Raw genomic sequence first — 27,514 nt, 5'->3', positions numbered from 1 at the left:
CTTATTAACCACAATATAGGCTCTACAGCTTTCTGGTGTTTCCACATTGGCAGTAGTAGAGATAAGATGGTAGCAAAAAGATAAGAGCCGGCAAAAAAAACATAAATAGGAATTTTCAATTAGACCATTCACATCCTTATGCACATCAAAATTACCATGCATAGATGCTGTGGTTCCACAAAACCGTGACATCAGGTAATTTGAAGAAGGTATTTTACAATCACACTTTCACTATCTCTTACCTACATAAGAACTTAGGTTACAATAATAACAAAATATATAGCGTAATTTTGGGAATAGGTGTTTCCTTTATGATGCACTCTGCTTTCTGTTGGAATCTGACCGATGTGAAGCTGTGGAAATGAAACAAAAACAACACAGATCAAAAGAGAACTGCACATGACTTGAGTCCATGTGATGCTGTTTTCAATACAGCAAAGGGAGAATGAGGAAAAAAGAAAGCTGGAGATATGAATGAGAACTGACATAACAGATTAGAAATTAGTTTAGATATCCAACTCAGCAGCCAGAACAGAGAGGAGTATAAAAGTGCCGTTAGACCATTCTGCTCTGCCAAACATTTCAAACATTTTTTAGGGGGCAGCAATTAAGGTGAGACCCCTACACCTGAAATATTATCACTGTATACATTTGTTCTAAAAATACATATGAGCAAACAGTTCCCTACTTACAGTCCCAGAAGACATGGAGCAATGTTAGCATCCCAATGGTGTTGTGTTTTCTAACCAATGAACAAATCCAATGTTCATTCTCCTTTATAACTCTGGCCTTTACCAAAATATCTGGCTTTTTAGCTAAGCTGTTGATCAGTGCTAGACAATAGCCTGTTTACTAGAGATTTTTAGCTCAAACATCTGATGTAAATGAGGTTGAAGAGATCAACGTTTGTATGCCCAAAACAAAGAGCTCAAATAGGCTAAAAATCTCTGTAGAGCTGAGGGGGAACTGCAGAGATGGTGATAATTCTCTGTGGGTTTGTCACTACAAGCATCACCATTAACATACACAGAGTAATTTGATGAATTGTAGGAATATTAAATATTGATTTATTGTTGAATCAACAATTTTTGGTTTCTTGGAGAAGGGTTTAGTTTTTCATGGAGTCAGTCTAAAGAACACCGTTCTTCCATGTTAAAAAGGTGTAATCTGTAATGAATGGCCAGAATTCGAAGGTCGCTCCAAAACTATACAGCGCAGCATAACCGCTAACTGCTGCTCACTATACTGGACTTACTACTCTTTGCTGCAGCTATCTTTGGCTGTAGCAACTAGCTGCCTACATCAAGTAGCTCAGTTAGCCATGTAGTTAAGCGATCTGATGGGAGTCTGCCTGCATCGCAACCTTGGATGATGATGGGAGTCATCTCCAGCCAAAGTGCTCAACCGCTTCCCAGAGAAGCAAACCTGCCGCTCTTACATCTACCTGCTGAAACCATGGGGGATATAAGACTACCACCTCTTACTAACCCTAACCCCGGGGCTAGCTGGTTGGCATGCTATCTTCAGTAGACATCTCTGAAACACAGTCTTTGATGCAATGTCAACACTGTTGTCTTCACATTTTGTTGATAATATTACTTCACTTTTTTAATTTTTTAAACTCAAAATCTGGCCTTATCTTACTCATATAAACCCTATAAATCTGTCATCGGCAGGCATGAGTTGGAAGTCAGCTTTACCACTGTGGCCCCAGGGAAAATGATGGTGCAGGGTGGGTCTACTGCAATGCCTGCCATCCCTGCCCTGGTGCTCCAGCTATCCTGTACTGTTCACCCCTGAGGGCTATCTGATTGCCTCTGTGACCTCAGTGATATGGTCTGCTCCAGCAGGGAGAGGAGGGAGGAGGGCTGTATTGGCAAGAAAAGCGGCAGATAGAAGCGGTGGCGGAAAGAACTCCATGTTCCTTGAAGCTTTGCATGTGTGTTTCACTTTCAAGTGGTTTACTGTTGGCACCTTTTTTTGATCAATGAATCAAACGCTAATTCACTGACATACGAGTCCATTAAACTATGCTGATCACAATGATATGAGAAAGGTCAGAAAAAAAGAAACTGGACAGAAAAGAAGAAAACCTATTAATTCCAGTCAGATGACAGGTTTAGGAAAGATATGTGTTAATTACTATTACTATCTATTGCGCATATATATATATATATATATATATATATATATATATATATATATATATATATACACACACACACACACACACACATATATACACATACATACATACATACATACATACACAGTTACACCAATTACAAAGCAGAGGAAAAGAACACAATTCTCCAGTTTTCTTCAGTGAACCCTCTCTGAAAGGTAAAGGATCTCAAACTGTAAGGTGAGGTTTGATGCCTCCAGCAATACATTCTGCTCCTATTATAACATTCCTATGAGGAAATATGAGCAGAGACAGCTGTAACATTGAACAGGAAACTACAGTTATGTACAGTGAGCCGAGTGTTCCTGTTATTTGGGCCCAAGTGTGTAAAGTTAAAAGTACTCCTCACAAACACTTTCTATAAGATTACACACAATGTAGCAATACATTGTTTGATTCCAAGGCTATCTTCCTCTGAAAATGTGATGCAACGTAGTTTGAGAAATGAGGTCCTCATTTTGAAGTGTGCCACTTCCTTTGTGACTAGTGTCACTCTTCAGTGTGCAAGTCAAGTGGAATGGGCTCAGCTACAGACAGAAGCTGGAAAGGCAGGCCAGGCCATCTGGTAGCTGTGACATCCACACACTGAAACATAAACCTAGTGTACATTACTATAAAAAAATACGATAACAGCTCTTTGACAGAATATCTCCAAATCAGTTATGTGGAAATATTTAATAAATATATATGTACATGGTGGGGTGCTTTGACTAAGCTGTTTTACGATGGAATTTAAGCCATGGTCATTGAAAATCAACGCTTCCTGTAAATGTCAATATCATTAAAAGACATATGTTCATTCTGAAATGTAAAGTTTTAGTGGCAGTAGCTAAACTGTGATAGACAATTATGGTACAAAGGAAGCATCAAACAATTAGAGATGTCTCTCTAATGTTGATTGGATTGATTGTGCTGAAATGTACACATCTGAAGATGAAAGGATCTTGAATTCACAGCAAATTAAAACAAGCAGATCAGAGAATCTGAATGAAACAGGAAATAGGTCTTAAAGACAAAGCTCTTATATGAGCCTGTTTCCAATTAAGGCCAGGTTCTCTTTGCAGCTGAGGTAATAATGGTTGCTATTTTTGATACATTTATGTTTATATTCATACACTAAAATACAGACATTTCGTGCGTTGAAAAGTTGAAAAAATTGATGTTTATGTCCAACCTCTACAAATGTTTTATGGATAAAAGTATTTTCAAGCAGGAAAAGCGCATTTACCAACATCTTCTTTCCATATAAGGATGCAGAGGAGGGCCTAAAGCCCACATTTTGAGGTGACTCAGCACTGCTGTAATGACTAAGGGTTTCTGAAGGCAATGACTGTTATCAGTCATGGAATGTAAAAAAGGCCAACTATGATCATTCTGAGTTTGGTCCAGGCTGCCCTACTAGAAAACTATTTATTTTTACAGCTATGTTTGCCTTGGAAATTATAGTTCTGGCAGACTAAAACCTCGTACAGAAGTGCATAAAAAGCAATGCCTGTGTAGCTTATGCCACAGCTGTGTGAACGTATGTTTAGTGAATAAACTCCAAGCTATTCAAAACTGCTTGCAAATACTAGTAAGAATCTAAGCAGCTCATGGCTGCTATTTTGTGGAGTCATCCATAATTGTTGACTAATACACTGGATTATAATAATAGATTATTATTTGGTTATTGATGTCACAAGCTTCTAAACATATTGCAGATCACATGATTACAAAAATTGGAAAGAATCATAGCTAACTGATTTTCAAAGTGAATGAATGCACATATTCTTATGTCATAGTATGTTTCTAGATATATCTTTTCATTTTTGCTTCCTTCTCCTTAGTGATAACTTTAAGACGAAACTGGGACTCAGCAAGACGTCATGTGCCACACCCTGCCACATCCAGTTGACGCCCATGACCACATGCGCTATAATTCTTGAAAGCCTACAATCCTTTTGATTAACAGAACGTGGCTTTGAAGGATTTTCAAATGGCTTGCATGTAGTGGCTGATTGAGCCGTGAAGTTCAAATCAGAAGGCTTAACGCACACACACACATAAAAACATACACGCGCACACACACTCACTGATGGTGATGCTGCCACTCCCTGTACACAATAACCTGCCCATAAGGCCCTGGGAGACAACACTGTTCCTTTGTTGTAATTAGGCTGGTCTAGACTGTGAAACCTGAAAAACTAAAACGGCTACAAATCTATAGGTGGTAACAGCTATTAGACAGAAATGAGTGGCAGTACTGATAAGAGCATGATGTTTTGTTCTGGCACTGTTACCATTATCAAGACAACAACACAAAAAAAAGGGCAATGTACCTTTAAGAGGTCCTCCCTTCACTGGCAGTTGCCCAGTAACAATGCCTCTGCAGTGCAGAGCATCGCAACGTTTAACTCCAATAACGCTTTGTCAGCCCAAATGTACTATTAAAAAAATGTCACGTTAAGTTTATTTACTTCGCAACAAAGACACCCACCTCATAGAGCATGATCAAAGACCACATTAACAGTCATTCGGAAACTGATTTCAATTCGGCTAACATCAAATACACTAGGCAGCACGCATCATAATGAAATGCGTCTTTACTTTTTCAAATTAGCCCCGCTAATCACGCAGACTCCATTAAATGTGATAACGCTGCCGTCTATCAAGCAGTGTCAAGCTGTGCCGCTGCTTAGCTGACCAATCGGCTGCCCGAATATACTGTTTCATTATTATGTCTGACCTCATCCTGTGCCAGGAGACTGACAGATTCATGAAAGATGTTTTGTGTAAAGTTATCTCCATACAAGAGAGTGGCGTGTCCCAGAAGCAGGCCAAAGCTACACTGAGCATGACTGGCAGCGTTGGCCGTGTGTCCGGATATGTCCACCACCACAGGTGTTTCGCATTAAACCTGACACAAGCTTCAACACACACGTACAGTCAGCGACAGACAAAATGACAGAGAGGCGGCTTCTAAATAACAATGACCACAGTTCTACTTAAATTCACGTATTCACAGTTCGTTACAGACTTGACGTAAACCAGTGAAATCATTTAATGGCTGGGAATAAAAACGAAAGACAAATGGTTTGTTAGTAGTTAATAGTAAAACATGTAGTTAACATTAACTAGCTCACGTAATGTTAATTTCTTACCAGACAGCTTTGATTCTTTGGCAGCAGAATTTTGTCCATCAGCAAGCCCTTGCGACGATGATATCTGGGTGGACTGAGTCATTGGATCCATTTTACTGTAGTTTCGAAACAACTGCACAAAGGTGGTGAAACGTCTGTCGTCTCGGTTTAAATAGGCTTATACTGTCTTTTGAAGGTGTATGTCGTCTGACTTTCCTCAAATTTCCCCAAGAGCCGGACTCGGATCCGCACCTTAACACAACGTCTGAGCACTGAGGGATAAGCAGAGATGGAGGGAAACAAGGCGGACTATGGAGGAGGGGAAAAAACATGTCGGGGTGAGACACGTTCAAGGTCTCTCCTTAGGCTCCTATATCTCAACTCCGACATGACACTTGTCTCTGCGTTTAGGTATATAGACATAAAACAATCACATTATTATAATTGCTACCATTAGATCATTTGTCATCTAATCATCTGCCTTTTTAAAATACATTTCAGCTTCCTGTATCAGTAAAATCCAACTGGTGTGAAGTCCATAACGACAATGGAAATTTTCGAGAGCAATTGAAGGCAGCACGAGGAATATTCCTGAACACAGACACCATGTTGTACCTGCTCTGAACAAAAGTGGGTTCTCGCTCTTCGGCCATTATCTGTTATATCATTGGGGCGCAGCACTGTCTGAAATTTGAGTAACCTGTACCAAATAATTTTAGCTAAGTAATTTCATGATCATGGCTTCAATGAATACACAAATGTGTGTTTGAGCTGTTTGTAACAAAGCCTGCCTCAGCAACATTGCTAAAATCGTTTTGAATAACGAATAAAAGATGCCGGGCCTACACAGCTCCAGTACAATTTCATACAATTACAAATCTAGTGTTTTTTATAGCCTGTTTTCCATTATGTAATGGTCACCTTTGTTCCATTTTGTGGCAATATATTACACAATGGCATCACACTACCCTCTGCTGGGGTGGTTACGAATAACATACGTTGAACTACATTTCCCAGCATACATGAGAAGAAACCGTGTGTGCAGCGGTTAAGATCTCTAACTGTGGGGATGGGCCTAACGGAGCTCAACTGCGCTTGACGGCAGCCTACTACCGCTATGAGATCTGCTCTGACGCGCAAACACAGATGCTGGTAACACACCGCAAGTGATTTTCGGGAAGACTGAACTGCGCGGCAAAAGAAGGGGGACACAAACAAAAACATGTGGCTGAGGCTGTGAGAAAACGGGTAAGTAATCTCTTACACATTGGTCGAGTTCTACGTTGATAAGAGCGTAGAGTGAATCAGCGTTGCGGTATACTGTTGCGGTATACTGCGGGAGAGTGGTTGGGGGATAAGCATTGTCCAAAAGTGGTGAGTTTAGCTAACTAGCAGCTCGTTAGCTTGTTAGCTGCTCCTCTGAACAGCTTTAATTCAGCCGGCTGCTCCCAAGCTGCGAGTCACAATGTGGGTCACTTTCTGGTTTGGGATATGTCCATACTTCACCTCATTTAGCTATTCAAACAACTCAGCATCCATTCAGCAGATTAAGAACCAATAGCAAGTACAAATGGGTAGCTAACGTTAACTTAACTTAGTAAAGTTAGCTTGTTAGCCTACGTGAGCCAGCCAGGCTAGCAAGTTGATTCATCTAACAAAGTATTTCTGTGTGTACCGAAAGACTCTAAGCATTTGTGATATTGTGCAGACATTTAGACGTATTATTGAGAATCACAAGCATCGTAGAGCTTCTCGTTGCAGGTTTGTATTGAATGTACGTATGTAGCAGTGGGAGTGCCCCGCCCACCAAAGCGCCATATAGCCCTGATAGCGGCAACCATGTAACAAGCAGCATTATGCAACGACTCAAGCCGCTCTGCTGTGGGTCACTGTCTGGATCTACGTTTTATTTGTGTAGCTTGCGGTATTTATTATAATATTGTAAATTATTATTGATGAGATTCTTTACAGAATGTTTATTAATGTTATGTCGGGAGAGTATATACCAAGCTAGTTAAAATATATGGTAAGAAATGCTGCTTCTCTTATCAGGAAAGAACACACTAGTGTAACTTATATAAGCAAACAGCGTAACACCTGCGGATGGATTGCCTTAAAGAATATACCGAATGAAGCATAACATAAAACTGATGCAACACATAGTGTAATAAATATGTCTATATTTAATTATTCCAAATGCAAAATGAAATATTTTTTACACCCATTCTGCCTTCTTAAATGGTGGTGGTAAATATTATGTAGCCATGAAAATATTCAGCCGTATTGCCATGAAGGAAATGTTAAGTGATTTTAATGGGTGATGATTAGGGGTATGTAAGTACTGTAATTTGTAACCAAATACTTTTTGATGTATTTGTTCTCTCAACAATCTCCGATTGTTGGTTAATGCATTTATAATTGTTTAAATTCTTAGCAACTAATTGATCAACTATTCATTTATTAATATCCCAAATGCAGTACCTTGAAAAATATCAATATTCAATATCATGTGTGATACCACAGGGAAAAACTGACACAACAATGAGGTAATAAGATTTTAAGTTTTTATTAAAATATAAATATAATAAGGCTTGTGTACTGTGTGTTAAAAACAGCATTTAAGTTAATTTACCTCTGAAGGAGGAGGGCCTATGGGCACTACAGCAGTCAACTTGGAGAGCGAAAAAAACCCACAAAGTATGGAATCCTACTTTCTATGGCATCAGTGTGATATTGCTGTGGGGTTGAACTGACTGCCCTGTCTGTAACATTCAGTACTGCAGGTGAGGAGAGTGTCTGAGTTGACTGACAGTGGACATCATGGGTTTGCACTCATCCCAGAAGAAGCACTTTCCCCTGCGGGGGATCGATGGGGTGGTTCAGCTCTTTGATGCTGAGCTCCGCAAGTCTGAGCCTGACCTGGCCCTTCTCTCCCTGGTCCTGGGTTTTGTCGAGCACTTCCTAGCTGTGAACCGGGTCATTCCAATAAATGTTCCAGGTGTCCGGTTTGAACCACTGGAGCCGGACTGTCCCAATTCCTGCTTCCCTACAGTGGAGCTGGGTATGATTTCTGCACTGTACGAGCGCTTCACAGCCCAGATCCGCGGCGCAGTGGATCTGTCCCAGTACCGGAGGACTGCTGCAGGTTCCAGCAGGGAGCTGGTGAAGAAAGTGTCAGATGTGATCTGGAACAGTCTAAGCCGCTCTTACTTCAAGGACCGGGCGCACATCCAGTCCCTCTTCAGTCTCATCACTGGTACAACTACACATATTACAATAAAATGAGTTATTATATTGATGTTTGAGGTCAAGTTGATAAAAAATAACTCTTTGTTCAATTTGAACCAGGTACAAAACTGGACAGCTCTGGTGTGGCTTTTGCTGTGGTAGCAGCCTGCCAGGTTCTGGGTCTGAAGGATGTCCACCTTGCACTGTCTGAGGACCACGCCTGGGTGATTTTTGGCAAAAACGGTGAAGAGACGGCTGAGGTCACCTGGCATGGAAAGGGTAATGAGGACCGTCGAGGACAAACTGTTACAGCAGGAGTCAGTGAGAAGGTGAGGTTGACCTCCAGTTACCTGAAATGATAATTAAAAGGTTCTCTAAGCACAAACTGTTGAAATTCTAAACACAATAAAGTAACTAAAGATGTATGACTGCACCTGTTACTTCTTGCTGAGCTCTTTGTGAACCCAGGGAACATCAGCAAGCACATCAGTTTCGGTAATGTGCAGCCTGACCTACTGTCAGTAACAGGACTTTAATATCCCCTCGGGGGTCCATGTCACACTGATGATGCAGGATTATATAACCATGACTGTCCGATGAGTGAGTCACTTATCAGTCCAATATGACTTCATGTTTAAACGTCTTGGTTTGCCTTCAGTAGGTCAGTGTGGACCAAGTGGATCTTTGTTTTCTTTGGTCTGGACAAAGTTCTCCTAATTACAGATGTCAAAGCACCCTGAATGAGATGTAGTCAGAGCTTTGAATTATTGTTATTATGGTGACTGGTTTTACACTTAAACCGTGATGGAATGTAACTAAGTACATGTACTTAGGTGCTGTACTTAAGTAGAATTTTAGGTGCTTGTACTTCACTTGAGTGTTTCTGCTTACAGACTACATATAATAAGGCAAATATTGTAATTTTTCCCCTACGCTTACTTGAAAGCCAAAGTAGCACATTTTAAATTGGTTTATTTAATCTGATTTAAAAAAAAGATTCTGATCATCAGAAAACTGCTGAATATTGGATCTGGCAGACAGACTAATGATGTCTAGTATTTGGTATATACTTACTGTAATTTCAACACTCACACTGTGTTAAACCTCTCCTGTCTGTGTTTTGTGTCTCCCTCAGAGTTGGCTTTATCTGAAGGGCTCATACATGAAATGTGACAGAAACATGGAGGTGGCCTTCATGGTTTGTGCCATCAACCCATCACTGGACCTTCATACTGACAGCTCTGAGCTCCTGCAGCTGCAACAGGCGAGCACCGTCACTTGATGTTTGCAGTGGGTTGTTGCGTATCTGTTAGTTTAATCTCCTGAAACACACTATCATTTCCAGCTTCACAGTAGATGTTGGAGGAAGTGGTGACCTAAATGTCAGAGAGCCGGTCTAAAACGGAACCATTTGATGTTCTCACAGATCAACTGACACAGTTTTTCTGTAGAAATTCTCATGATCTTTTTTTGTCATGCAGTATAGTGCTCAAATGTGTTTTCCCTCATAATTACTAGGGCTGTGTTCTTCACTCTGTGAGTTTCATTAGTTTTTCTTTTTCTTGACCGTAACATTTGGTAGTGATTCCCTTGCATAGAATATATAAAGAACTCTCCTGAAGACTTTTGTATTTACTCTTTACCTCCAACCATGAATTCTAATGCAACTGTATAGTTTGGAAAGTGGTATCACTAATCCCCACAGTTTTCTAGAGAAATGTTGGGAAGATGCAGTACACATGAAATTGCATGAAGTCACTTCTATACTAGGAAATAGTTGGCTTATATACCCTTTGAGGCAATGGAAGGCTGTTTATGTCACAAACTGTCCTGGATTCATTGACAGTAAGCTTAACAGCAGAATAGAAGCAACAAAACACTGACCGAAAACACATTAAAACTCACCAAAACAATCAACAATCACCAACTCTGTCTGAGTAGAAATAAACCCTTAGGTCAAGAGGTGGATGTGGAAATATTCTGGCTCTACTTACTTTTTTCCCCCACTTCCTGTCTCTGCCATGGCTGGCCTTTTTGTGCTCCTGGGTTAGTTCGCTGCACGAGAGTCTGACACTGAGCAGCAGCTCTCACTTGTTCTTTCAAGTCAATCAAATGAAAACTATGGTTCAAAAAACAACCTTCGATGAGTCCGGTGTTTCAATTATACGCAACTTTCTTTTTCCCTGCTACATCTCAGAAGTGATTATTGTACTTTCTACTCAACTACATGTGCCTGACAGCTTTAGATACTAGTTACTTTCCAGATTACAATTTTTCATACCCTCCCTGCCACACAAAACAAAAGATGCCATCTTTTCCTGTCATGGCTATTACAGAGCTGTTTTGACAACCTTTATCTTTCCCTTTAAAGATCCATCAACACTGATAAGACTTTGTACTCAAGACAAACACAATGAGAGTAGAGCAGATGTAGCAATGTGATGCGCAAAGCAATGTCTGCAAAATTAAACGTCTTTTTTTTTCTTTTTTCAAAACTTAGTTGAGCACTGGTCCAATCTGACAACTGGATAATTGAATCTAAATTTACTGGCCTGGCCTTGCTTTTTACAGGACCTGGCCTATCAGGCACTGAGAAATGAGGAACTGTTCTCAGCAGTTTGACATGACTCTGTGGGAAATTGTCTGTGGAAATGTACATTACATTATGTACATTATGTACATTACACTGATTATTGGCAGACAACAGGTAAACATGAAACAAAAAATTATCAATTTAACAACAAGGAAGGTAACATTTTATAATAATCAGCATTAATACATGGTAAATATATAATTAATTACTCTTTAGTTAATAGTTATTTGACCGTTAACAATGAAATACTTGTAATAATGACATCCAAAAAATGTTTATAGATAAACTATGCAATTACAAAGTATTATACACATCAGTTGCAACTGTACTATAAACAGTTGCTTAATAAATGGTTTATAAAACATTTCTTTGTTTGTTAACAGTGAAATAACTCTTAGATACATTTAATTAACTGCAAGTTTTCCATTTATTATTGGTGGTTATTATGAAGTGTAACCAGAGGGAATTTAAGAATAAACCTCTGTGTCTTGACTTCAGCTTAAGGCCTGGTTCTCTCTACAGTTGAGAAAAGTAACGGGCCACTATTTAGGAACTAAGTGTAAGATTTAATAGCTGTGACCATCACTAATAAAGTCTCACCTTGTTTGCAAGATTTATGTGGGATGGGGTATATTATATATGTGATAAATCCAATGGTATATTACACAGCTCTTAACAGTCACCAACACTCAGTCTTCGTTAGAAGCTTTGTCATGATCAGCCTGTGTTTCTCTTCCTTCTCTCCCTGACTGAACAGAAACTTCTCTGGTTGCTGTATGACCGAGGTGACCTGGACAGGTGAGAGTTTGCGTAGGTGAAATTCGTGAGGAATGAAGAGTCTCACAGTTTGTACACGCTGCCTGTCCAGAGAGTGTGTACACTTTTCTAAATTGCACAACCAACAGGTATCCAATGGCCATGGGCACTCTGGCAGACCTTGAAGACCAGGATCCAATCCCAGGCAAGGAGGACCCAATGAAAATCCACCGCAAGGTAAACTCACACAGCAGTAAGACTGGCAGGAGGTGAAGAATGTTGTCTCATCTAATGTTCCCCTCCGTGCTTTCTCTCTTTCAGGCCGTCACTTCTGCTCAGAAGCACTACAACAATGAGCACATCTACCCTTACATGTACCTGGCTGGTTTCCACTACAGACACAGGAATGTGCGGGAGGCTCTGAAGGCCTGGGCCGAGGCAGCTCAGGTCATGCAGGAGTGAGTTCACGCTGCTTTCACACACTATTGTAAAGCATGTTAAAGTTTACAATGAATGAGTTTCATGCAAGGCTATGATTATTATTATAATTATTTTATATATAATCAAAATACATGGTCGCTTTTTTAATCTGGGAAGATGAGTACACAATATTGAAAGTAGAGTGGACAATGAAAGTAACCAGCCCCAATGATTCCTGTCTTTAGTTGGTTGACAGCCAACATCAGCATTAAGCCACATTTAGGACTGAAACAGTTGTTTTAATAGTTGATTAATATGAAATATTAGAAAAAACTTCAATATCAATCACAGCTTACCATCATGATATCTTTAAAGGTTTGGTTTCGTCCAGCCAACATACCCAAACCCAAAGAAAACAGACTACATGCTTCACATCAACTTACCTCTTTCTAAAGGTCGGCGTGCTGCCTCTGCGTTTTTGTGGGTTGTCCCAGCTGTTTTGTTGCTGTCTCTGGTTCATTTGAGTGGAAATGAGGATGAATTTAGTACATAAAACTAACAGCAGGGCTGTGGTATTGTGAACATATGAATAAGGTGGTCATCCAACAGCAACATCTTAACCAGCAGCCTCCGGTGTAGTTTCACCAGACAAACACAAGATGGCAGTCAATGCACAGATGTCTTTCCTGACTTCGTCATGGCTGTATGTTAAAGATATTTTGCATATAACGCTGATGCTGCCGAGGTTGAAAGTTGAGTAGCACAAGCCACAAAATTGTTGCACAAGTATAAACATGAAACTGTTACCATGTCTAAAAACAACTACAAGTAATGCAGTTCATCACTTAAAACAGGCCTGTGACTGTCAAGAGACATTCATGTTAGTACAGGACACACACAAGCCAAACCGTGGCAAGAAATATTTTCACACAAAAGGTTTCTCTATTTACAACACCGCTTACTATACAAAACCCATCCATATATCAAACTTCAAATAAGCAGTACATATCTCATTTATAGTACATTTACATCATCATACATTGATCATTATTGATATTAAATACATGCTGATCATACAGTATAGATATGTATTAGTGATTTACACAAACTAACATGGGCAATGGTGTGAAATATAAAAACTAGAATTCAAAAAATTTCTCTGTTCATTAAAAGAATGCATCAGATTCCAGGCGTTGGCTACAATTAGGGTCTGTGGGCAGACATAACCTAATTAGAGGACTCATTATGTAGGTGTCATGTCCTCAATCTTTTCTGGAACCTCCCTTCCCCAGCCACAGAACTGCTGCTGCTCTTTATTTTACTTAATGTAATTTAGAGATCCACCAATGTATCGGCCAATATACGCCTTGTTGACTGCTGTCGGTCTTTCGACCAATATGATGACATTCACTGTTGGCAGTGGCAGATGTTCAGTCATTGTGTCACATCCGTTTTGTTTTGGCACATTCTTGAGCTACTGGCTCGTCACATCCCTGCCATCAGTTTGTAAGGCTGTGTGAGTACTACAACTTCTTCTCATTGAGTAGGTCATTGTATAACAGACTCAAAGGGCTTTTGAAGCAGTTACCTTAAAAATATATTTTTTTAAATTTAAAGTGAAAGAAGGTTGTATTAAAGGGATACTATGTAGTTTCTGAGAAAAAAAATCAAACTGAGAATTTAAATATTTACAATATTAATGAGGCAATAATACAAACTCAGAAATATGTATTTTCTCCATAAGTGAATAACCAAGCTGTTCTCAGAGGAAACTAAGGTCCTAGAACACTGTTTGAAGCTAGAAAGGTGGCAGGGTTCGCCACATATAAACAAAGTAAAACAGTATAAACTGTGTCCTTTAAGGTCAGTTTGTTTATTCAGTCATGAAAACAAAGAGAGTTTGTTTATTTAGTTTGTTTAGGCAGAAAAAAATCAGCCAATGAACATCTTTCTCTGCTCATTAACATTTCTTCACCCAAACAACAGAGTGCTCCTTTAAAGGCTGTTTCATCCATTTCTTCTTTATGATCAACTTGGCGCTCTTTCAAAGATAGTGTAATAAAGGGCTGGGTGACTTTAAACAGTACAGTTACTTTCTATAATGAAGATTTCTTTGTTTCCCTGGCACAAAAGGGAGAATAGATAAAAACACGAAACCACAACAAAAAACCTCGACAATGGCATTGTTTAACTTCCATGTTTGTTGTAATTATGTTTTTTTTCCCATTAAGTCTTCATTTATATCCAAAGATATAAACTAAATTATGTCATGGTAGCCATATTACAATACAGTAAGAAAAAAAGAGTATATTTAGATATTAATTTTGAGGTGAGTTCATTTAAAATATTATATTATAGAATTATTACTGTAACAATCTACAGTCAGAAGAAGATAGAAGACAATGTATTTTGGTATGAAAACCCATATTTGTAATTTAACCAAGTATCCTGTATCATAAATACATGTCTTCATAGACTTGCATGCATTAGGATGCACTGTGTATATCTCTGGACTTGCTGAGAAAACGATGTAGAAGCAACTGCATAGGAATTATTGGACTGTTCCCTTTTTTTTTTGAGCATATGCTACATATATACGTACATCAGACTGTACAGCCATTTGTATTGTGACTACCTCAAAGACATTTAAAGAAGCATTTATTAACCATCTTATCTCAAAAATAAATGTGAAAGTAAAGGGATGTGACAGTAGAGTTTGAGCTCTGGTTGGGATTGTTCATTGTGGTGGTGACACATCCACCACAAAGAAGTCCAGTCCTAGTTAGTTTGAGAGGGTGTGGTGTTTGATCCAGGAAGTGTCCAGCTCAGCATCCTCACACTCTCTCCTCCCCTTTAAACATACTGCTCATGAGCTGCAACTAAAAATACCAGCTCTGACCCACCAGACCACACATTCCCTCCCCATCTATCAGCTTCCTTTTCCTGCTCCCCCATTGTTTTTCAATTCCAGCTCGCCCTCTCAGCACCATCGACAAGAGGCAATGTGCGCGCTGCATAATATACAAAGAATCCACTGTTGTGAATACACAGAGTTCACTTCTAGTCATGTCTGGACTGTTGCAGTGCCTTCAATAATCCACATGTAACAGGCCAACATTCCATCCTGAAAGACTTGAAAATGTCAAAAAACATTTCTTAATCTGAACGTAATGTAAAGATGTCTTCTCTAGAGGAGAAGACAACAAGGAGATACAAAAATGTGCTTGTAAAATGACAGTTTCAGTCATATCTCACAGGTTACATTCTGTCTTCCTCCCGACTGTTATTAAAAGACCTCCTCTGCTCACCTGCTTTTGCAGCTATAACTATTTCCGTGAGGACGAGGAGATCTACAAGGAGTTCTTCGACATTGCAAACGATGTTATCCCCACTCTGCTGAAGGAGACAGCTGCTGCTGCAGAGAGTCCGGGGGAGGGAGGAGAGGGAGGAGAAGGAGCTGATAAGGTGAGTATTCTTGGCCAGAGGGACGCTGCAATGCAGCAAATGAATCTTTAGGATCTCGTCAGTTTTTTTTCATTTACAGTTTTTCTACTTTTTTTTTGGATGTTAAAACTTAGACCTTTGAAGAAGACGCATCTGCCTAGTATTAACATGTGGTCTGAATTAGAGTTCCAGTAAAAAGGTGATTTAATTGATTCGTCATTGAAAAGAAAATGAATCACCAACTATTTTGATAATCAAGTAATGGGTTCAGTCATTCAACAACTCTAACTAAAACATTAAAAGGAGAATTTTAATGAAAGTCCCCCACCCTACCTTCTATCTTTCAGGAGCATCCAAAGCAGGCAGCAGCCCTCTCAGCGCTCCACGACTCAGACTGCTTCGCCCACCTGCTGCGCTTCTATGATGGCATCTGTAAATGGGAGGAGGGCAGTCCCACGCCAGTCCTTCATGTGGGCTGGGCCACCTACCTGGTCCAGTCTCTGAGCCGCTTTGATGCTCAGGTGAGAAACCCAGAATAGCTTTGCCTTTGAGCTTTGACCACAGGCCTCACAAGCTGTGTCTGCAGGCAGTGTTAATTTTGGCAGCAATTTTAAATTTAGTCTTTTGATGAAAATGCTCATTAGTTGTAGTGACATTTTAGTCATTTTTATCCCTTCTAGTCAACAAAAGGTCATACACTTAAGACAACTGTTAGTCAAAATGTTTTCACTCTTTAGACTTTAGTCAAATAAGCCTCTGCATTATCAGCAGCTTCATGTTCGCAGATTTCTTTTCAAACATACCAGGCGGTTTAATCAGGCTGTTGTGAAGGATGTACTTCCAAATACTACCATTAAAATCCCACTAGTGTCAAAAGAATTAAACAATATTCCCCCATAACCAAAAAATGAAATCGTACACAAATACCTTCCAAATAAATCACTGTGAAACTTTAGAAACAACACTTTGACTAGAGAGTCATTGCAATACATGCAATTTAAGTAAGTAAGTGAAAACAGATGAAGCTTAAGTTACTTGTCCAAATACATAATTAAATAAACTCACAGGCTGTAAAATTTACAGTGGGAAAATATCCGTCATTTTTTGAATGTCCAGTAGCGCACCACTACCATTTTAGTCATGTCTCGTGTCGTCAAGGAAAACAAAACATTCCTTTGATTATAGTTACTATTAAAGATCCATTTTTAGCGTGTCGTTGTCTTGTATTAGTCACATAAAAATGTGATGTTGATGACATTTTCTTCATAGTTTTAGTTTTTTTTAGCTAAATTGTGATTTGTAATGTGATTTCAAAGGTGCGTCAGAAGGTGTCGATCATCACCAAAGAGCCAGAGTCTCAGGATGATGATGACCAGTCCAGTGATGACCCCCGCGAGGGCCGCAGGCGGGGCCCCAGAAGAGAGTCCAAGCTGGATGAGCAGAGCTCTCCTCCTCTTGCTGCTCCCACCTCCCCCTCCACACAGCCAGTAGCAGCAGCAGCAGCGGCAGCAGCAGCTGCAGTGGCCCAGCCCAAGAAGGTGGGCGAGGGAGGTGGCCGACGCCGCTCCTCTCAGGGCCTGCGGGCCGGAGACGCTGAAGGAAAACCCAAGTCCCCCAGCCCGGACCCTGCGTCTTCACCCTCATCCCAGCAGCAGGCGTCCCCCTCCCCGGCCGGTCCTGTGGTCGTCTTTCAGAGTGAGAAGATGAAGGGGATGAAGGAGCTGCTGTGTGCAGCCAAGGTGAACTCCAGCGCCATCAAGCTTCAGCTCACTGCCCAGTCACAGGTCCAGATGAAGAGACAGAAGAGCACACCCGCCGGGGATTACTCCATGTCCTTCATGAAGCGGCAGCGCAAGTCGCTGTAGACATGTTGATTGTCGTAGGAGGAGTGTTGGAGACTCTGTAGAACATACTGTGAAGAGCAACACGGACACCCGATTAACCTCGCCTTTGTTTGTGGAACTTTTTACCCAGTGTTTTCATCTGGAGGTCCAGTTCAGTCATATCCTCATAGTTCCTAGCAATATATTTGACTTGCACACTTGAGTTAAGTATCACATATCAAGTTTGAACTGAAGGGGGGAACATTTTAATTGTTTTTATTTAACTACAGCCAGAAGAATTATTTTCTGCGACCTGTCTGGTTTGATAGATTGTAAGCACTCACTCATCATTAGTTTGTGTATTAATTGGCAGCCAATTGCACACCGACTATTAACTTCTCATTGACTTAGTGTACATGTGGATGTTTGAAGCCAAAGTAACGAGGATGACCAGAACACAACTTACACATGTGTAAATATCAACTTGTACCATTAGGAACCTGTTCGTGACTGAAGCCTTGGAAGTGATTAATTTAGGATAGTTACTGTGTAACATTGTCCACTTCTGCTCTATCGACAGCTTCTTTCTTGCTAGCTCTATGTTGCCTTACTTTGCCTTTGTTCTTTTCTAAAGTAGGTGGCCTTTAGTTTTGAGAATAGCTGAGCTAGGCCTATTTCTAATGATTAGAGAAGACCAGGAAGACCATGCACTGTTGAGATGGAGCCACATTAGGTGGCCCTGCTACATCCTATTTGCTTGATGACTTGTGGTTTTTTGTTCTTGTTTTTGTATCTGCAAGTAATAAAGACCTGATAAAAATAGAATGTGATGCTGTGTGTCTGATGATGTGTGTTAGATATATAAGGGCACATGTTCACAGGTGACTGAGCTATAAGCAGTGTTGGGTTTTTCGGGTAAAAAGTAGTGTAACGCGTTACTACTGAAAATATTGTAACGAAACGTAGTTCCTTTTTGAGTTGGGCACAACGTTACTTTTCCCAGGGACAGATTTGACAGCGACACTGCCTCAGCTGCGCGGTTGCGCAATAGTCGCAGGCTCATTCCACACTGAGGCTGGTACGCGGCGGAGCAACCGCAACAACCAACTGTGACTTTTGAGGGATGGAGGTATTCCCATTATTTCGAACTGATTGAAAATAAGGGGAATAATTTGAGTGTGAGGTATACACTGTGCCCTGGCCAGAAACTTTTGTCCACTGCCGTAAACTCAAGCCAACCTCACCAAGCATTTGAAAGCAAAACATGCTAACATGAAGCTTGTAGCTCAAGTCTCAAGCTACGTGTCCCAGCCTATTGATACAATTTGTACTATAACTTTGCACCAATTTCGGTGTAGCCTGTTTAATGTAAGAGTTATGTATTTATGTGTTTTGTGTTCACTTAAATGCTCATAAGATGCATCGAGGCTGGTATTATTGTTTGCATTCTTGTTTTTTCTTGTCAAGTGCTCTGCGGCATTTTTCATAATAAAGAGCACAAAAGAAATACCCGTTATGTCCTCCATAGTAGAGCTTTATGTAGGCCTATACACATTTAGGAAATGAGATGGGGTTCTGCCAAATTCGAGCACCGTAAAAGTAACGTAAAACGTTGCTTTCCATAGAGAGTAACTAAGTAAAGTAAGGGATTACTTTTTTAACAAGTAACGAGCAAACACTACTTTTTAAAAGTAACTTCCCCAACACTGGCTATAAGTACACTGCAAAAGATTCCTATCTGACAAGGTTGTTTGAGCTTATACTGGAGTGGGATGTAAACTATGTTCAAGCAGGAAAGCAGTGGTTAACCTCTGCAGATGATCTCACAGGCAAACCTAACGGAAATTTAGTGCATATATTAGTGGGTTGCACATTCAGTTGACGGAAGCAACGAAGAGCTGAGAAAACCTGTGTGAAAGGTTTGGCAGTGAGACAGTTGCAGATAATAACCAGTGATAGTAGACTGAAAGTGAATCAGGCGCATGTGAATGGCCTGCATGAAGTGTAGTTTGGTTTTTATTCTGTCAGAGATCTATATGCACACAGTGCACAAAACAAAAAGTGACCACATCATTAAACAGACAGAAGAGAAGGTGGGACATGGATGTGATATGATCGGCCTACAAGACAATTCACTTTAAATAGTGTATATTATGCCCATTCCATTACTAAAATGTGAAATATTTGCAGTCTAAACAAAATCCAATGTGTACAGGTAGTTGAAATAGATATTAAATCAATATTTTTGAATGAATAACTCAAAATTATGGTTTTGTAAGTCAAAGTTCTGAAATGCCAGGGAAGCATTATGCCAATTCAGTAATTTGAATCAACGGGTCAAAACATTTTGAAAATGTATAGTCCATGTGGTGTTCAGCTCGCCCTAAATTGACTTGCCATAACAAAAAAAAGTTAGTAGATATCTCTGCAACATAATACAAAGACATCATCATTTCAAAATTGCTTTTCACATCCTGTTAGTAATTACATAGTGCACCTTGAAGATCAAATTATGATGTACTTTGTATTTTGAGATTATATTTAAAAAAAAAACTAAAATTATGAGCAAAGTCAAAACTTTTACTTTCAACAGGCTTATAAATCAAAAAGAAGAGTTTTGACTGTCACAAAGATCGAGCTTATCATGTGGTGTTGATGAAACATTTTTTTTATCACTCCTAAATTGTTGTGGACAGAAGATACAGCGGGGTCAAAACAACAGAGCTGAACGACAGCCCTTGAATTTTTTACAGTGTGCTGTCTCTGCTCATGCGTGATGGGACTCCGCTCCGCTCGGGACCACTCGCTCACAAACGCCTGTAGTGTGTGTGTCGGTCCTGTCAGTGAGCAGCTGTGTGTGTGTCAGCCGGATCGATACAGCAGCGATTAGTCAGCTCTAATTAGTTCCCATTTAGCACTCAGTCAGTCAGATAGAGCGCGTTCATCTGCTGCTTTCTCCTCCGACAACAACAGCTGGGATGTGTGAGTAGAGAGCCCGCCAGGCTCACCCGCAGCACCAAGGGGTGTCTCCAAACATGGACAGGATAGGGGTGTCATTCCTGGACCCTCTGGATGATTACGAGTTAATTCATCGGATTGGGTGCGGCACCTATGGAGATGTGTTCAAGGTGAGTGAGAACATTTCCTCGTGTTTTCATGCGGCAGGACGATTAGTTCATGAACAAAGCTTCTCTCAGTGCACACACACTGCAGGGTGGCTCACTTCCTGCCATCAAGGTGAAACTGCATAGGAGAAGTCTCTGTTATGTATCAAGTAACACAATGTATACTGTCAGGCCTGTTCTGGCCCAAGTCGTGCTGCATGTTGGAGGATTTGTACAGTCTGAGGCTTGACATCAACAGACTTATCAAGACTGAACATCTTCTTACTGCCACTGTAAGCACAGAGCTGCAGATCACACAATCAGCTAACAGTCAAAGTGGACTGTCAACATAATGTTCACGTTATAAGAAAACATGCTTAAAAGCGGAACATTGATGTGAGGGAGTGTAGGAAATAGAGTCAGTAGGAGTCAGTGTGTGTGTGTGTGTGTGCTTGGCATGATGTCATTTCATCCAAGCCAGGTAAACCTGTCAGCCTCTGAGAAACCCAGCCAACAGGCAGGTGTTTTACAGAGCACAGCAGCAGCAGCCTGTTGCATCAGTTGTGCCACAGGTTCATGTTGTCGTCATAATGGTGGGCCAATATGTATTACATCTCCTATCACCAAGTTGCTTTATATTACAATATCCATATATACGATAATATATCTATATATCTATCTATATCTATCTCCTAGACAAACCAACAGTGTGGTATACACAGTATATACAGTAGATGAAGAGGTCTGTTTTGTGAATTTTTGTGAAAATTGCCAAATATTCTCTGTGACCAGCCTCCCAGATGTGAGGATGTGCTGTTTTTCTCAGTCGTATCTTACAGTCGATTGAATATCTTTAGGTTCTGGACCGTTGGTCGGACAAGACAAGCAAACTGAAGGCATCAGTGTTGACTCTGAGAAAATGTGAATGACGTTTTTTCACTATTGTTTAAAGGAGCACTCTGTAGTTTTGTTGAAGAAATGTTAATGAGAAGAGAAAGATGTTCATTGGCTGATTGTTTTTCTGCCTAAACAAACTAAATAAACAAACTCTCTTTGTTTTCATGGCTGAATAAACAAACTGACCTTAAAGGACAACACAATTTATACTGTTTTACTTTGTTTATATGTGGCGGACCCTGCCACCTTTCTAGCTTCAAACAGTGTTCTGGGACCTTATTTTCCTCTGAGAACAGCTTGTTTATTCACTTATGGAGAAAATACATATTTCTGAGTTTGTCTTTGTCATTTAGGGTTGCAACAGTATCTCATAAAATATCACAGTTTCACAGTATTACATGATTCTTGATCAGTTACAATGGCTTTTAACAGAATGAAAACAGAAGGGTTTTCTTTGCTTTATTGTAATTTCACAAAATATTGTTTCCTGACAGGATATTATTTAAATAACAACAATATGGTAGAATTTAATATTGTAACTAAACAAATGTACACGGTCAAATATACCATAGTATATCTAGAAAATGGTATACCCCTGCCACCCTCGGTTTAATATCACCACATAAACAGTAGTGAAATATTTGTGCTGGTCACAAGTCACAGTATACACCGTCAGATCCTCCAACCTCTGTATTCAGTAGAACACAGGCTCATATCGTCTCCGTTCACTCGATGATTTGAGCGTCAGGATGCAAACATCCTGTGCTGCTAACCCGCCCCGGTGCCTTGTGCATCCTGCAGAAGCAGCACAAGAATTTGTATTGTTCCTTTTTTATCCCCCCACGCCAGAAATATGAGGGACTCCTCATCTGTTCAGAGGGCCTCTCTGCTGCTTGCTATACAGCTGGATTCTTTACAGATTTTTTTTTTTATTATTATTATTTTTTTTACAGATTTTACAGTTTTGTTCCCATTAGAACTCACATGTGGCACAGGAAGTGATGAGTTTTCAGTTCAGTTTCTGTTGTTTGTTCATGACAGGTGTGCCAGACTGTGGATTTTATGTTCAGGGCTGAACATTCAATTAGTGCAAAATCAGCTTCTGAAACTGCTCTGCCTAAATACAGATGGGTGACAAGTTAAAGTAAAAAACAACATATTGTGTTAACAAGGCCTTCAGGACAGCCACAGTGCTCCTTTTCGTAGCTTCTTTGTGTGCACCCAGCAGATTGTGATAGTGTCAGAGCATTTGATTCACATATTTTCATTCAGTTTTCTCAATAAACTGTTCAGTGAGCCTTTGCACTGTAATTGTGAAAGAGGAATTTTACCGGTGTTGGGGAGTACTGCTGCATATGTGACAAAGGTGTATAAAGTCTTTATTGTCTCCAGAGGGGGCTGTGAGAACCGCTCAGCATCTCTGCTGCAGACGAGAGGCTCCAGGCTACACTAGCATTCTAGCATAATATACCTGAATCTCTGACTGAGGTGTCAGTGGTTGAGTTTAATGATGGGTCATGTAGGAAACAAGGTTTAAATGTATGAATGTATGGACTGCCCATTTTGAGTCTGACATTGTTATGGTTTTAGCTCTTCCTCTCTGTTACTGTAGCTCTGTTTTTGGTCACCGCCACCCCCTGAGAAAAATATCTGGCTCTTCAGCTGCTAAATGCTCCTCTAAATTCACCAGCTAGTCTCTGGGGCTGTAGAACCAAAACAATGAGCTAAAAGATGCTAAAAGCTCCTTCGATCTGAGGGAATCTGCAGAATTGGTGATACAAGTGACCTCTTACACATAACACATTAATTCACCCATCTTTCATATGAAGATATTGATTGACGCAGCTGTAAATATACATTTAGCAGTAGTGCATACAACAGAAGGCCTCCTAGGAACTCAATTCACAGAAGAGTCCAGGACAAAATCCACAGTAGCATGAACACAGTTTGATTGACAGGTGATTCTTGGCCCTGTAGATGATGACAAACTGCAGCCAAGATGGTCTTACATATATGAGCAACATTCAGCTGACGATGACGTTTTATTTTGAATCAGCTTTGCACTACTGTAACATTTGGACATATTGTGTGTCTACTGTGAATGGAACCAGCACTACACACAGTGACAGACAATAGCACATTATCACTCCCACTGCTGCTGTTGGCGGGTTTGGTGGAGCTGCAACTGCAGGAGTCAAGGCTGAAACCTCTGGACATGTGACCGTGTGGGCTTTCAATGGACTCTCATTACACTGCTGTTATTCAGAGGACACTCAGCTCAGAGCTCGTGTGTGTGTGGTCCTCTTATTAATCTTCATCCATATCCTCCTGTGGCCCAGGCGTGTTTCTTTCTCAAGTGGTCTCTAACTTCAGTCTGGTGTTGTAGGGCGATTCAAATGGAAGTTGCATTTGCCAAAAAAAAAAAGATAATATGGATTGTAATGTCTTGCTCGGCTTATTCTGGTAAATAATACTTTTAGTAAGTTACATTAGGAAGTAGTGACTTTGTAACTACATTATTGCTCTTTTTTAACCTATTAAATCCTGCCATCATCCATTTCCAATATGAAATATGAAAATATATTCTGTTTCCGAACAGAAAGGCATCGAGAATATTTCCATTGGATGGAAACTGCAACCAAAATAAGCATGAAGTCTTAGGCTTTTAATAATTTGCTCAAGAATCATATACTGTCAGTGAAGAGCTGAAATAGAGCAGATATAGAATATACAGTATATTGTTTGTGATAATTATACGGTATGATACAGTATGAGTTTGATTCTTTTCACTTATGGGTTTCCGAGCAAGTCAGTATTATACTTCCATTGAAGATAATATGTAAGATTTCTGCATTAAAATGTACAGGAAACGACCAGACCTTTGTTATATATTCTGTTGAGTTGTGTACTTACATTATCACAAATGTTTTCAACATTGTTCAAATCAGAGAAATCCACAAGTTTCCTCAAGGTAATGCTGTGTTTATTTGGTCGGCTGTCACCAGGAACTTCGGGAATAAGAGAATAAGAGAGTGAGGAAGGAAGTCGGTGAACTAGACCAAACTTACTGTGACTGAAACTTTAAAGCATTACCTTGTCCATAAACATTTTTGCCTGAGTCCCACCGATAGATTTTAATCAATGGTGATTGTTTAATGGTGTGTTCACCACCAGCGAAGCGAGTTTGACCGTTAGATCATTAGTATTTAGACTATTTACTGAAGTGAGTGTTTGTTCAACCCAAACAGCCAGATTACTTTACTGTACATTAACAGTACATTGCAAGCAACTACACACTACGAGGGTGTGTGCATCTGTATTTTTGAATTCAGGTCAACCTCTGAGTGAAGTCAGCACTCAGCAGAGACTCTGGTTCTCTCTCTCTTCTTTCCTCCTCACCTCTCTGTAAAGTACATTTCCCCTCCAGCTCCAGTCAGCAGTCAACATTACAGAACATAAACACCCGACAATGGAGGTCACCTCCACTGATCACTGCTGCAGTCAGGTTGATAAACAGGAGTGAAGATAAATCCACTTCTTAACCCCAAAAGTTAAAAAGTAATCTCTGAGCTCTGCTAACGACCAGAAGTCTGGCTCTAGCAGTGAAACAGCGGCTTTGCCCCCCCCGCTCCACTTGGTCCTTCCCACACAACCCTCGCCAAACGACTCTTATTTTGTTTTGACTGAGAGACCAAGTGGTAGAAATGACATACTTGGTGTTTAAATTGGGGAAGTTGCAAAATTAGACAGATTAGAAATGAGTAGTTTCAATCCTGCGCATCAGAGACTGAGATATTCTGACTTTAACAAGTCAAGCACCAAACTGCTGGATCCTACAATTCCCATAATGCAACTAGCTCAATAGCATGTGTCATGAGGCCTTCAGAGTCAACTTGAAAATGCTGATCTAAAAACTGTTGATTAAAATTTTCTTTTGTTCTTATTCGTAGGAAGAGAAAGAGACTAATAGTGAAAAAGCACAATGCAAACCATCAACTGAAATTCTCAACATCCAAGGTGTCTGTAGGGGACTGTATCGGGAACATGTGATGCATGCAGCAATGTCAGCATTTCTCACACTGTGGTTTGATGACCAAGCAAGCGGAAATGTTCTTGGGTATTCATTTTAATGTGAATCCACATGTTGATTGGCACCCTGCAACCTGATGAAGCCACTTGTTGGCCTGCCTGCATAGTTTTTGTTCACAGGTTGTGTGCTAAATTCACATTGACTCTATCCTGTAGTTTACCATGCAGCATTGTCGGCTTTTCTCTAAAGTCACTGGAAAATACCAGGCATTCAACCATGACTGGCATGAACATGGTGCCCTCAGCCAAGGGTTTCATTGTAAATGTAGATGGTGAGATCAGTGCCAGTATTCAGTTTTTTTTTCCAGGAAGAAAGCAAATACCTCTATCATGTATCTCTTCCTGCTTTACTGTTGAATGCTGGCGGGGATTAGACAATTGTTCAGTGATTCTAATGAAATGACTCAGAAACATGACGGGAGCAGTTCATCATGTGTTGAAGGAACACCGAGGAAAGACTTTTCTCTGGCTCATGTTCTGCTCTGTTGATGGCACTCTAAATGATGGCTCACATTTAGATTTGGATTTTAGCTGTGAGTGCAAGGATCAGCTCATATCTGCTCTTTGTGTTCCTACTCATTTATGCAGAATGACAGAAGTAGGCGAGAGCTGAAGGTTAATTACACGGTCCAGATTATAAAGCACAGTCAAAATAGCTTGTAAGAGGGTGCACTGTGCAATCATACCTCTGCTGAGAAATACGTTACATGTGTCACACTGCCACAGGTTTTCTGAGGAAGTGAGATTTTCTGAGAAAGAAGCAGTAGTGCTCGAGCGGTTAGAATACCAGACATGATGGAGGTTAAACCAAGTTCCCATGTTAATCAGTGAGATGCAGAGGTGTTAGCAGGTGGACTGAGCCGGGCTAGATGTTTCCCTCTGCTTCCAGTCTATACTGAGATAGCTTAAACCCGTCCTAACTCTTGCTCCTTTAAGATGAGCTCATTCTCAGCTCAGTACAAAAATGTTGTATTTAATAAAAAACACATTTTATTAAAGGAGCACTCTGTAGTTTTGTTGAAGAAATGTTAATGAGAAGGGAAAGATGTTCATAGGCTGATGTTTTTCTGTCTAAACAAACTAAATAATCAAACTCTCTATGTTTTCATGACTGAATAAACAAACTGACCTTAAAGGACAACACAATTTATACTGTTTTACTTTGTTTATATGTGGTGGACCCTGCCACCTTTCTAGCTTCTAGCTTTAATCTTGTAAATATTAAAATTCTGAGTTTGAATTTCTTCTCCAAACATCATAGTGCCCCTTTAAACTTTTGATAATATGCAATCTATATCTCAATATTGATGCACTTTCTTTGAATACACAACTTCTGAATCACGTAGTTGCATTAGATTTTCTATGTTGTTGAGAAAAGATCAGGATTTATCTGTCATTGTGTTAGCATTATGTTATTATCTTATTTAAACTTTGCTGATGCTGATTGAAGTCATATATACTCTCTAAGGACTGTGCTGCATAAAGGTAAATAAATACACATGCAAATTAAAAGTATTAATTATTGACAACAATGCTTTCGTTTCATCAGAACTGATGATTTTTGGCTATCACATACAAATCAATGGTTGATCACTCAACCCAAATAAAAGCTGTGTCAACAGAGTCAGAAACTCAAGAAACACCTGAATGCAAGTGAGCGGCCATGTTTGACAAATGTCAGTTCTGCGTGGCTAAAAAGGCTGTGCTCAAGTGGTGTCTGTTTTGTTAGCAGTCAGATTCATCTGTAGTTAGGTTTGCTTCAGCCCTGTTAAAGTGTAGCATTAAGCATCCGTTTCATTGTTATTTCCTGTGGTTTAGTACACTGTACTTTGCGTAGTGATTTAGAACAGTGGTTA

At 40.0% G+C, this 27,514-nt stretch overlaps 3 protein-coding genes across 6 annotated transcripts in view; 2 read left to right on the top strand and 1 right to left on the bottom strand.

Moving 5' to 3' along the window:
• The window catches only part of rtn3 (reticulon 3), a 32,601-nt gene extending 26,979 nt beyond the window's left edge, over positions 1-5,622 (bottom strand). Inside the window, exon 1 of one of the 3 annotated variants that reach the window (XM_073474453.1) lies at positions 5,326-5,622. In XM_073474453.1, coding sequence (XP_073330554.1) covers positions 5,326-5,416 — 91 coding nt within the window. In that variant the 5' untranslated portion in view covers positions 5,417-5,622. The remainder of the gene's footprint in view (positions 1-5,325) is intronic. The other 2 variants (XM_073474454.1, XM_073474455.1) reach the window with 2 other exon arrangements.
• An 817-nt stretch (positions 5,623-6,439) lies between these two features.
• Positions 6,440-18,393, top strand: men1 (multiple endocrine neoplasia I). Its single transcript, XM_073475425.1, has 10 exons — positions 6,440-6,552; positions 8,080-8,560; positions 8,653-8,861; positions 9,668-9,796; positions 11,883-11,923; positions 12,031-12,118; positions 12,203-12,339; positions 15,622-15,766; positions 16,093-16,266; positions 17,062-18,393. Exons 2-10 carry the CDS (start codon positions 8,125-8,127, stop codon positions 17,608-17,610), a joined length of 1,908 nt encoding a protein of 635 aa, XP_073331526.1. The 5' UTR covers positions 6,440-6,552; positions 8,080-8,124; the 3' UTR covers positions 17,611-18,393.
• Positions 18,394-20,422: 2,029 nt separating this feature from the next.
• Positions 20,423-27,514, top strand: part of map4k2 (mitogen-activated protein kinase kinase kinase kinase 2) — a 41,598-nt gene continuing 34,506 nt past the window's right edge. The window contains exon 1 of one of the 2 annotated variants that reach the window (XM_073474952.1): positions 20,423-20,696. In XM_073474952.1, coding sequence (XP_073331053.1) covers positions 20,604-20,696 — 93 coding nt within the window. In that variant the 5' untranslated portion in view covers positions 20,423-20,603. The remainder of the gene's footprint in view (positions 20,697-27,514) is intronic. The other variant, XM_073474951.1, reaches the window with a different exon arrangement.

This window comes from Pagrus major, chromosome 10 (assembly GCF_040436345.1).
Source record: "Pagrus major chromosome 10, Pma_NU_1.0".
Lineage (NCBI taxonomy): Eukaryota > Metazoa > Chordata > Actinopteri > Spariformes > Sparidae > Pagrus > Pagrus major.
This window is presented reverse-complemented; position numbering and strand designations above follow the sequence as displayed.

Bases quoted from the DNA above. Each gene is read 5' to 3' on its own strand.
- men1 (XM_073475425.1), top strand. From the start codon at position 8,125: ATGGGTTTGCACTCATCCCAGAAGAAGCACTTTCCCCTGCGGGGGATC. The intron at 8,561-8,652 runs GTACAACTACAC...AATTTGAACCAG, and splicing joins CCTCTTCAGTCTCATCACTG to GTACAAAACTGGACAGCTCT. The intron at 9,797-11,882 runs GCGAGCACCGTC...CTGACTGAACAG, and splicing joins AGCTCCTGCAGCTGCAACAG to AAACTTCTCTGGTTGCTGTA.